General features: G+C 41.9%; 1 protein-coding gene across 1 annotated transcript in view; it reads left to right on the forward strand.

Annotated features, from left to right (window-relative positions):
• The window catches only part of CHRNA2 (cholinergic receptor nicotinic alpha 2 subunit), a 194,261-nt gene that overhangs the window by 93,214 nt on the left and 88,380 nt on the right, over positions 1-12,667 (forward strand). Inside the window, exon 3 of the mRNA XM_089653872.1 lies at positions 9,342-9,493. Coding sequence (XP_089509998.1) covers positions 9,342-9,493 — 152 coding nt within the window. The remainder of the gene's footprint in view (positions 1-9,341; positions 9,494-12,667) is intronic.

Below are 12,667 nucleotides of genomic sequence, written 5' to 3' on the forward strand. Positions count from 1 at the left end.
TGGAACCGACTAATCCTTCATAAACACGCCACAGTGCAGATAATTCCACACAGCCTTAGTGCCAGTGATCAACAGATTATGAAGGTGTGACAAGAGCCGCGATTTACAGAATTAAATTCATCAATTGTGAAGGCTCAGTGTGACATGTGGGAACCTAGGGTGGTCTTAATGCAAATATAGCCTTCCTAGGAACAACCACTCCTCCAGACTAACCTCCACCCATCAAGGCATTTTAAAGTGTTACTAAACCCTGGACCCTGCAGTCACTACATCTGGTCTCCCCGGACCCTGCATTCACTACATCTGGTCTCCCCGGACCCTGCAGTCACTACATCTGGCCTCCCCGGACCCTGCATTCACTACATCTGGTCTCCCCGGACCCTGCATTCACTATATCTGGTCTCCCCAGACCCTGCATTCACTACATCTGGTCTCCCCGGACCCTGCATTCACTACATCTGGTCTCCCCGGACCCTGCATTCACTATATCTGGTCTCCCCGGACCCTGCATTCACTACATCTGGTCTCCCCGGACCCTGCATTCACTACATCTGGTCTCCCCGGACCCTGCATTCACTATATCTGGTCTCCCCGGACCCTGCATTCACTATATCTGGTCTCCCCGGACCCCGCATTCACAATATCTGGTCTCCCTGGACCCCGCATTCACTATATCTGGTCTCCCTGGACCCCGCATTCACTATATCTGGTCTCCCCGGACCCTGCATTCACTATATCTGGTCTCCCCGGACCCTGCATTCACTATATCTGGTCTCCCCGGACCCTGCATTCACTATGTCTGGTCTCCCCGGACCCTGCATTCACTATATCTGGTCTCCCCGGACCTGCATTCACTATATCCGGTCTCCCTGGACCTGCATTCACTATATCCGGTCTCCCCGGACCCTGCATTCACTATATCCGGTCTCCCCGGACCTGCATTCACTATATCCACTCTCCCCGGACCCTGCATTCACTTGATCCGATCTCCCCGGACCCTGCATTCACTATATCCTGTCTCCTTGGACCCTGCATTCACTATATCCGGTCTCCCCGGACCCTGCATTCACTATATCCACTCTCCCCGGACCCTGCATTCACTATATCCTGTCTCCCCGGACCCTGCATTCACTATATCCGGTCTCCCCGGAGCCTGCATTCACTATATCCGGTCTCCCCGGACCCTGCATTCACTATATCCGGTCTCCCCGGACCCTACATTCACTATATCCTGTCTCCTTGGACCCTCCATTCACTATATCCGGTCTCCCCGGACCTGCATTCACTATATCCGGTCTCCCAGGACCCTGCATTCACTATATCTGGTCTCCCCGGACCCTGCATTCACTATATCCGGTCTCCCCGGACCCTGCATTCACTATATCCGGTCTCCCCGGACCCTGCATTCACTATATCCGCTCTCCCCGGATCCTGCATTCACTATATCTGGTCTCCCCGGACCCTGCATTCACTATATCTGGTCTCCCACAGTACACACAAAATGGAAGTGCAATTATTTTAGTAGATAATATTAATAATAAATCACTCTACCCAAAATAACCCGTGTCAGCACACTTCACCCCTACCCTTAGAGGTGTACACCATATAAATAATATGCTTAGTGATAATAATAATAAATAATATTCTTATTCCCCCAAAATTACAAAAAAAGTCCTGTATCCACAAATCCAAAAATTAAAGTCCCCTTCAAACAAAAATTATGTCCAAAAATATTGTCCAAAAATAGTGATAGATTCTTCAAAGTTTTGTGAACTTGATTTTACCTCAAAAAAACAGAAATAAAAACCACATAGTGCATTATCCTTAATATATAAATATCATATAACTCATCCAGTGATGATTCACCAAAGTGAAAAACGTGTAAACAGCAAAGATGTGCCAATACACTATTTATAGTGAAAAACTGTGTAGGTGAATCACTCTTTATAGTGCTTATGCCACACACCTAAATCACATCTACTGCAGTAAGGAGTGGATACCCTTACCAATGTGTTTATCATTAAAGGCTTTAGATAAACATCCCCAAGTAGGTTGTATGATGGGACGAGTAAACGAATAATATTCTGCCAGTATCCTCACTTTCACCTCCTCATAATTCAATGTGGATCCATCCACACTATTTCCTCAGACCATTTTCATCACAACCGCCATCCCGATAACGATATATATATACACACATAAAGAAGTATATAGTGTAATACCGCCACACATTCGATTCACAAATTTTATTGGTGCTGCTTACAATATCAAATCTTTCTCATCGCATGTTTAAAAGTATGAAAAACCTGCATGCCGCACGTCCAGGAGAGTCCAAACCGCTATCCACAGTCTTACTTCCACTCTCTGCAATGGCCGCCGCTCCACTTCCGGTTTCTCGTTTGCGTCTGACGTCACCTCCCTCTGACGCGTTTCGTCATTGGACGTAATCATAAAGGGTGTGGTTATCAGACACGGACGCTTCTTTATACTCCTCCTCTCATCATGGTGAAGCCGCAATCTCCATTCCTTGAAAGGGCACCGCTCTGCCTTTGACGGAGACTTAAAGCTACATCCTATACTGGCATGGATAGCAAATATTGCCGGCACAAAATCCGTCTTCAGGAACAGCATTGATCAAAAAAGCCGCGGATCACCGCCCACCATGAATATAAAATTAAATAAGCTACAACCCTCCAATATAATCATAAACAATAAAATACCTACATAATATATAAATAATGTGCAATTACTATTTATAGCACTCGCATATCAATAATGGTAGCCAAATTATCTTTGATATAATTAAAATTAGAATTATTAAATCCATCTATTTATATACTCCAGAGATAAATATGTATCGAGCTAACCCCAACATATTTCATATAATTTATATACACATATAAATAAAACACCAACCCTTTATATTATAAATTGAACATCAATACTCTAAAATTGAGAGCCACCCTCAGTATGTTTCTCATATATTGCTCTCTCCTATTCAATATATATTCTTTAAAATAAATAAAACTATTAAATAATCCCTTGACATACTATCTTAATATCCTCATATAGGGTCCACAATAATCTATTGATATTATTTATCTTGCATATATAATTATACTATATCATTATTGTATATACGATTCAGGATATAACATCCCCAATCATATAGTAAGAAAGGTTTGTCATAAATACATAAAATTATTTAAAATATATTTAAATTAGCCATATTCTAAAATAAACATTTCTATTATTTTCTAAAACTTTCTCCTATATCCATCCTCAACAGATCAACCCATAATATTCTGCACATATCCATCTTTTGTATTATCTACATTTAAACCTCCTGGTTTCATCGTTCTCAACTCATAAATCCAGTAGGTTTCGTTCTTGGATATGGTTTTGATTTTGTCACCCCCCCTCCAGTGCGCCTCTATTCTATCGATTCCGCAGAATTTTAAGCCACTAGGGTCACAGTTATGATGGTCTCTGAAATGCCTCGATAGACAATGGTCTTTTTTCCCTTTTAAAATATTTGTAACATGTTCACTTAGTCTTTTTTGTAAGGGTCTTGAGGTCCTCCCCACATACTGTCACTTGCACTACCCCCTTTGTAACATACTTACTGGAATGCCCGTGTAAGTTACAGTATGTGGGGAGGACCTCAAGACCCTTACAAAAAAGACTAAGTGAACATGTTACAAATATTTTAAAAGGGAAAAAAGACCATTGTCTATCGAGGCATTTCAGAGACCATCATAACTGTGACCCTAGTGGCTTAAAATTCTGCGGAATCGATAGAATAGAGGCGCACTGGAGGGGGGGTGACAAAATCAAAACCATATCCAAGAACGAAACCTACTGGATTTATGAGTTGAGAACGATGAAACCAGGAGGTTTAAATGTAGATTTAGATTTAAATTGCTTTGTTTCCAATTTTTAACCTAAAAGGTGTAGTTGTATGCTGCAAACATAAGTTTATCATAATACAAAAGATGGATATGTGCAGAATATTATGGGTTGATCTGTTGAGGATGGATATAGGAGAAAGTTTTAGAAAATAATAGAAATGTTTATTTTAGAATATGGCTAATTTAAATATATTTTAAATAATTTTATGTATTTATGACAAACCTTTCTTACTATATGATTGGGGATGTTATATCCTGAATCGTATATACAATAATGATATAGTATAATTATATATGCAAGATAAATAATATCAATAGATTATTGTGGACCCTATATGAGGATATTAAGATAGTATGTCAAGGGATTATTTAATAGTTTTATTTATTTTAAAGAATATATATTGAATAGGAGAGAGCAATATATGAGAAACATACTGAGGGTGGCTCTCAATTTTAGAGTATTGATGTTCAATTTATAATATAAAGGGTTGGTGTTTTATTTATATGTGTATATAAATTATATGAAATATGTTGGGGTTAGCTCGATACATATTTATCTCTGGAGTATATAAATAGATGGATTTAATAATTCTAATTTTAATTATATCAAAGATAATTTGGCTACCATTATTGATATGCGAGTGCTATAAATAGTAATTGCACATTATTTATATATTATGTAGGTATTTTATTGTTTATGATTATATTGGAGGGTTGTAGCTTATTTAATTTTATATTCATGGTGGGCGGTGATCCGCGGCTTTTTTGATCAATGCTGTTCCTGAAGACGGATTTTGTGCCGGCAATATTTGCTATCCATGCCAGTATAGGATGTAGCTTTAAGTCTCCGTCAAAGGCAGAGCGGTGCCCTTTCAAGGAATGGAGATTGCGGCTTCACCATGATGAGAGGAGGAGTATAAAGAAGCGTCCGTGTCTGATAACCACACCCTTTATGATTACGTCCAATGACGAAACGCGTCAGAGGGAGGTGACGTCAGACGCAAACGAGAAACCGGAAGTGGAGCGGCGGCCATTGCAGAGAGTGGAAGTAAGACTGTGGATAGCGGTTTGGACTCTCCTGGACGTGCGGCATGCAGGTTTTTCATACTTTTAAACATGCGATGAGAAAGATTTGATATTGTAAGCAGCACCAATAAAATTTGTGAATCGAATGTGTGGCGGTATTACACTATATACTTCTTTATGTGTGTATATATATATCGTTATCGGGATGGCGGTTGTGATGAAAATGGTCTGAGGAAATAGTGTGGATGGATCCACATTGAATTATGAGGAGGTGAAAGTGAGGATACTGGCAGAATATTATTCGTTTACTCGTCCCATCATACAACCTACTTGGGGATGTTTATCTAAAGCCTTTAATGATAAACACATTGGTAAGGGTATCCACTCCTTACTGCAGTAGATGTGATTTAGGTGTGTGGCATAAGCACTATAAAGAGTGATTCACCTACACAGTTTTTCACTATAAATAGTGTATTGGCACATCTTTGCTGTTTACACGTTTTTCACTTTGGTGAATCATCACTGGATGAGTTATATGATATTTATATATTAAGGATAATGCACTATGTGGTTTTTATTTCTGTTTTTTTGAGGTAAAATCAAGTTCACAAAACTTTGAAGAATCTATCACTATTTTTGGACAATATTTTTGGACATAATTTTTGTTTGAAGGGGACTTTAATTTTTGGATTTGTGGATACAGGACTTTTTTTGTAATTTTGGGGGAATAAGAATATTATTTATTATTATTATCACTAAGCATATTATTTATATTTTAGTAGATAGAAACCGCTAAATGCCTTTTCTCATCAGCAGTATATAGCGTTCCTTCATTTTTATATTTAATAAAAGCTCCTTTCTTATTATTTATAGCTTTTTTAACTTTGGCGGTAAGCCACATAGGTTTGATTTTTAGCCTTTTAAACTTGTTGCCCATGGGAATATATTTTGCAGTGTGGTCACATACATTCTTTATGAAGAACTCCCATTTCTGTGTTGTGTTCATTGATGCCAATATTCCCTCCCAGTCTAAGTATTGGAGAGCAGCTCTCAGCCTTGGAAAATTAACTCTCTTAAAATTGAGCATTTTTATTTTTCCCGTATGTGCTTGCTGTTTACAGCTAATAATAAATGAAATCATGTTATGGTCACTGCTACCCAGATGATATTTTATATGGACATTCGTAATAAGCTCTGCATGGTTTGAGATTACCAGGTCCAGTCGAGCATCATTCCTAGTTGGGGCCTCTATGAACTGTACCATAAAATTGTCCTGTAGTAGGTTTAAACATTTTTGCCCTTTAAGTGTTCCTGCAGTACTGTTGCTCCAGTCAATTTCCGGGTAGTTAAAATCCCCCAATATTATCACTGTCCCAGCCCTTGCGATCTGTGTAAGGAGCTGAGTCTCCATCTCCTCATTAACACTGGGATTTGTATAACTCCTCCCAAGACCTAGCTCACTGCTTGCATCAGGGTGGAGGGCTCTTGAGAAGATTACAGCACCTAATGTTTTCAGGAAGCTTTGTACAGCACCCTGCTGGGTCCTCCCATGAGCAGTGATATACATAGAGAAGTACAGAGACCCAGTAATGACATGAGTCTAAAATAAAGCATGTATTGAAAATGGAAAGGTTTTATTTAAGATGCCATTAGTATGTTGATATGGGGGGTGGGGAGACGAGAGACAGAATAATATATGTAGATTAAACTCCAGATTTGAAGAGAATATTGAAGTTGTGAAAATAGTTACTTTACTACTAAAAAGAGGATTTCTCAGTCACTCAAAATGAGTAACTCCAGTTAACATGTTAGTAATATACCAAGATTACTGTACCATTGCAAATGTGCTAAAATCATTTGGGTGGGGTTTTGCAGCCTCTTCTCACATGATTCTGTGGAGTGGAACCAACCATAGTTTTCTACTGTTTTGTGTGAGGCTTTACAGGTCTCAGGGAGAGGGTGGGTTTGGAACCAGGGGACACCTAGGGGTCTATTTATTAAAAAAAATTCACTATACGAATGTCTCAAGGTGTGCACTGCCAACCCACAGCATTGCTGTAATGTGTCTAATATGTTTATTTCCTATGATCGTGAGCTCCATCAAGTGGCCATGATTCTGTATTTTCCTGAAACATCTCAACCAAGAATATACCACATTATAGCCACTGTGCAGAGCTGACAATCAGAGGAAATAAACATAATAGACACTTTTCATGGCGGCTGTGTGAATTATGAGGCATTTGCACAATGATTTTTTTTTTTTTAATAAAAAGACCCCATAACCTGCACTTTCATATGCTTCCATTTACAGAAAATGCTGATATGGGCAGTTACAGGGATTTAGCATGCAGTCTTTGAGAAAGCAGTTTGTGATCGATTTAGTGACTCCAACTACAATGTTATCCCCAGTGCAATTACTTTCCCTTGCATGTTGGCTTTGCCTCCTGTCTATTCGCTCGTAAATGTCTTTATTTTTCAGATGAACTTTTTAAAAATTATTTTAAAGTATCACCAGAAGATTAAAATCCTTCTTGAACCTCCCAGGAGATCTAGTGCACACAGCACTTGGTCTTATTCCGATCTGAGCAGTGGTTTTTTAAAGTTAGCGTGGTGAACAGCGAGCACCCCCCCCCCCCACCCATCCCCCCACCGCTGTCCAACAATGCTGCTCACAAGGAGACAAAAACCAAATTAGTTCTGATTGACAGAGAAAGAGGCGAGGGAAATGAAAAACATCCCCTCCATCTGAAAGTTTCCAGGACAAACAACTGCTGCCCTGCATCTAATCTTTCAGCCCTGTGACCCCTCTGCTGCAGCACGTCCACTACTACCAGAGGGGTGGCGGTGGACGTGGTATACTTGGACAGAGGGGTGGCGGTGGACGTGGTATACTTGGACAGAGGGGTGGCGGTGGACGTGGTATACTTGGACAGAGGGGTGGCGGTGGACGTGGTATACTTGGACAGAGGGGTGGAGGTGGATGTGGTATACTTGGACAGAGGGGTGGAGGTGGACATGGTATACTTGGACAGAGGGGTGGAGGTGGACGTGGTATACTTGGACAGAGGGGTGGCGGTGGACGTGGTATACTTGGACAGAAGGGTGGTGGTGTACATGGTATACTTGGACAGAGGGGTGGCAGCGGACGTGGTATACTTGGACAGAGGGGCGGTGATGGACATGGTATATTTGGACTGAGGGGTGGAGGTGGACGTGGTATACTTGTACAGAGGGGTGGAGGTGGACGTGGTATACTTGGACAGAGGGGTGGCGGTGGACGTGGTATACTTGGACAGAGGGGTGGAGGTGGACGTGGTATACTTGGACAGAGGGGTGGAGGTGGACGTGGTATAATTGAACAGAGGGGTGGCAGTGGACGTGGTATACTTGGACAGAGGGGTGGAGGTGGATGTGGTATACTTGGACAGAGTGGTAGATGTGGACATGGTATACTTGGACAGAGGGGTGGAGGTGGACGTGGTATACTTGGACAGAGGGGTGGAGGTGGACGTGGTATACTTGGACAGAGGGGTGGAGGTGGACGTGGTATACTTGGACCTTCTTTGTACTGAACAGGCTTCATTTTACTAAAAGATGGAGCCCAGACCTGCCTGTCAGCCTTCAGCTATTTAGGGGAGAGACTTCAGTACTAGCTGGATCTCACAACAGCATATACCGGCTACTACTGCAGTCTCAGTTGCCAGAGACAGTCAGGCTGAGGGAGAAAAAAGCTAGATGATGCTGGAGGTCTTCCAGCCAGGAAGTGAGGTGACTCTATTTGATTTGCTCCAACAAACAAGCAGCTAAGTGTTGTATTAAAATGCTTCATTGTAATCAAAGGTGATAAAAAATGGCCCCTCACAAACAGGAAGAGGGACAGTGCATGTCAAAAACCAGATGCTTTTCCATTGCACAGGGGCCCAGTACAGTGAATGGATTCAGCCGGCATACTTCCCCGCTCTGCGGAGGCTCCAACAACACACAGCCCAGCAGAGTGCAACCAGGAGACAGCCAATGATGTCACAAGTAGAATTCCAAAAGTGGACATGGCTACGCGTTTCAGGAGATGCCCCCTTTATCAAGCTTAGCAAGTAATTTGATAAAGGGGCATCCCCCAAAACCAATAGATATGGCCACTTCCAGAAGGCTGGAGATCAACTTTTTTAAATAAATTAATTTAGGAAAGTGAGATTATGGGAAGAAATGTTGCATTTTATATGTTTGTGGTACCGCAACCTCTACTAAACTGAAATTATTAACACAAGGTAACCCCAAGACGTATGAGATTGGAGTTTGGCCAAGAGGTGTTGGGCAATCAAATCATTATTACGTGTTTCAGTCTGGTCTCTGATTAGGATACTAGTTACTAATAACTAATTCTGAACTTGGTCTTTTTACCATCAGTGTCATGTCTGCAGAGGACGCGCTCTCACGCAGAAGAACGCCTGTTCAAGAGTCTGTTCAGCGGGTACAATCGATGGTCCAGACCAGTACCAAATACCTCAGACGTCGTTATTGTCAAGTTTGGATTGTCCATTGCCCAGCTTATAGATGTGGTGAGTACAATACTGATTAATCCTATGAACAATGCTAATGGCCTTCACGATGGTCAAAGTGGACATATATTTTTTTGCTCAGGTTAGTTTTGAGGGGCCAATCCACTCAAAAGGCATCTATTATCATAAATGAAGCCTGGTGGTCACGGTTTCAAGTATGCTTTGGATACTTTAAAAGTGGGATCTCCCTGCCATCATTCCTAACATTTTTGTTGCCCACTCTTCCCACTGACCACAAATATAAGGAACATCCTTCCCACTGACCAACAATGTAAGGATCAATATTCTCGCTGGTCACCAATGTAAGGAGCATTCTTCCCACTGATCACCAATGTAAGGAACATTCTTCCCACTGATCACCAATGTAAGGAGCATTCTTCCCACTGATCACCAATGTAAGGAACATTCTTCCCACTGATCACCAATGTAAGGAACATTCTTCCCACTGATCACCAATGTAAGGAGCATTCTTCCCACTGATCACCAATGTAAGGAACATTCTTCCCACTGATCACCAATGTAAGGAGCATTCTTCCCACTGATCACCAATGTAAGGAACATTCTTCCCACTGATCACCAATGTAAGGAACATTCTTCCCACTGATCACCAATGTAAGGAACATTCTTCCCACTGATCACCAATGTAAGGGACATTCTTCCCACTGATCACCAATGTAAGGAACATTCTTCCCACTGATCACCAATGTAAGGGACATTCTTCCCACTGATCACCAATGTAAGGGACATTCTTCCCACTGATCACCAATGTAAGGGACATTCTTCCCACTGATCACCAATGTAAGGAACATTCTTCCCACTGATCACCAATGTAAGGAGCATTCTTCCCACTGATCATCAATGTAAGGGACATTCTTCCCACTGATCACCAATGTGAGGAGCATTTTTCCCACTGATCACCAATGTAAGGGACATTCTTCCCACTGATCACCAATGTGAGGAGCATTTTTCCCACTAATCACCAATGTAAGGAGCATTTTTCCCACTAATCACCAATGTAAGGAACATTCTTCCCACTGATCACCAATGTAAGGGACATTCTTCCCACTGATCACCAATGTAAGGAACATTCTTCCCACTAATCACCAATGTAAGGGAAATTCTTCCCACTGATCACCAATGTAAGGGACATTCTTCCCACTGATCACCAATGTAAGGGACATTCTTCCCACTGATCACCAATGTAAGGAGCATTCTTCCCACTGATCACCAATGTAAGGAACATTCTTCCCACTGATCACCAATGTGAGGAGCATTTTTCCCACTAATCACCAATGTAAGGAACATTCGTCCCACTGATCACCAATGTGAGGAGCATTTTTCCCACTAATCACCAATGTAAGGAACATTCGTCCCACTGATCACCAATGTAAGGAGCATTCTTCCCACTGATCACCAATGTAAGGGACATTCTTCCCACTGATCACCAATGTGAGGAGCATTTTTCCCACTGATCACCAATGTAAGGGACATTCTTCCCACTGATCACCAATGTGAGGAGCATTTTTCCCACTAATCACCAATGTAAGGAGCATTTTTCCCACTAATCACCAATGTAAGGAACATTCTTCCCACTGATCACCAATGTAAGGGACATTCTTCCCACTGATCACCAATGTAAGGAACATTCTTCCCACTAATCACCAATGTAAGGGACATTCTTCCCACTGATCACCAATGTAAGGGAAATTCTTCCCACTGATCACCAATGTAAGGGACATTCTTCCCACTGATCACCAATGTAAGGAACATTCTTCCCACTGATCACCAATGTAAGGAGCATTCTTCCCACTGATCACCAATGTAAGGGACATTCTTCCCACTGATCACCAATGTGAGGAGCATTTTTCCCACTGGTCACCAATGTAAGGGACATTCTTCCCACTGATCACCAATGTGAGGAGCATTTTTCCCACTAATCATCAATGTAAGGAACATTCTTCCCACTGATCACCAATGTAAGGAGCATTCTTCCCACTGATCACCAATGTAAGGGACATTCTTCCCACTGATCACCAATATGAGGAGCATTTTTCCCACTGATCACCAATGTAAGGGACATTCTTCCCACTGATCACCAATGTAAGGGACATTCTTCCCACTGATCACCAATGTAAGGGACATTCTTCCCACTGATCACCAATGTAAGGGACATTCTTCCCACTGATCACCAATGTAAGGAACATTCTTCCCACTGATCACCAATGTAAGGGACATTCTTCCCAATTTTTCTTTATTAAAAGTCTCGCAATCAATAAACATAAAATATTATACAGAATATAAAAAAAATTATATATATTTACAGCAAAACGAAAATAAACATAGCAAAATCTGCTGTCAGACAAAAGCAAACGTCTCAAAAATGAACATGACATAATTGGGGAAATAAATCGTACTACCACTCACATCACTACACCAGACATCAAACCTGTGAGGTCAAGAAACCACCTCGCCCCCCTTATGCATGCAGCCCTTCTTCAAAAAAGATCTTAATCAACAAAAACTACGGGAGTGAAAAGAACAGTATAAGGAAAGAGCCCCTCACCCAGAGATGGACAGTTCACCAAAGGCAGGTCTGATATTCCTCCACGCCCTTATCCAGACCGCCCGAGGCTCCCTGCCCTTCTCAAGACCCCGAATCTTCCCAACCTCACCCAGAATATCGTGCACCACCACCTCTACAGGGAGGACTTTCTTCCGGATGGTAATCTGACACCGTGCGTTCCATGTGAAGTAACGGACAACTATACTAACTAGAAAAAGTGTATCCAAATCAAAGTCCCAGTGAGCTGGGAATGCCCCGTACACCCACTCTGCATAACTCATGCGATAGAGAAAGGGGATGCCCAGAACCCTCCCCACCCTTTTATACACCTCTATGTTAAAGGGACACAGGAGCAGAAAGTGGTCCATAGACTCCACTTTACCAACACACTCTGCTCTAGGACAATCCCGATCATCCACAGGGCGGTGCTTCAGGTTCCCTCTCACATAGAGCCTTCCATGGAAAGCGAGCCAGGCTTGATCCCTAAACTTCAAAGGGATTCTCTCCAAGTTAATTAAACGCAATCCCTCCCTCATTACGGAGCCTGGGCAATCCTTTAAGGCCAGTGACACACTGAAAGCAGAAGCCAAAATCCTCTCCCCCAGAAGCTT

The sequence above is a fragment of the Staurois parvus genome, unplaced genomic scaffold (genome assembly GCF_062004578.1).
Source record: "Staurois parvus isolate SC_StPar_1 unplaced genomic scaffold, SC_StPar_1.0 ptg000723l, whole genome shotgun sequence".
Taxonomy (NCBI): Eukaryota; Metazoa; Chordata; class Amphibia; order Anura; family Ranidae; genus Staurois; species Staurois parvus.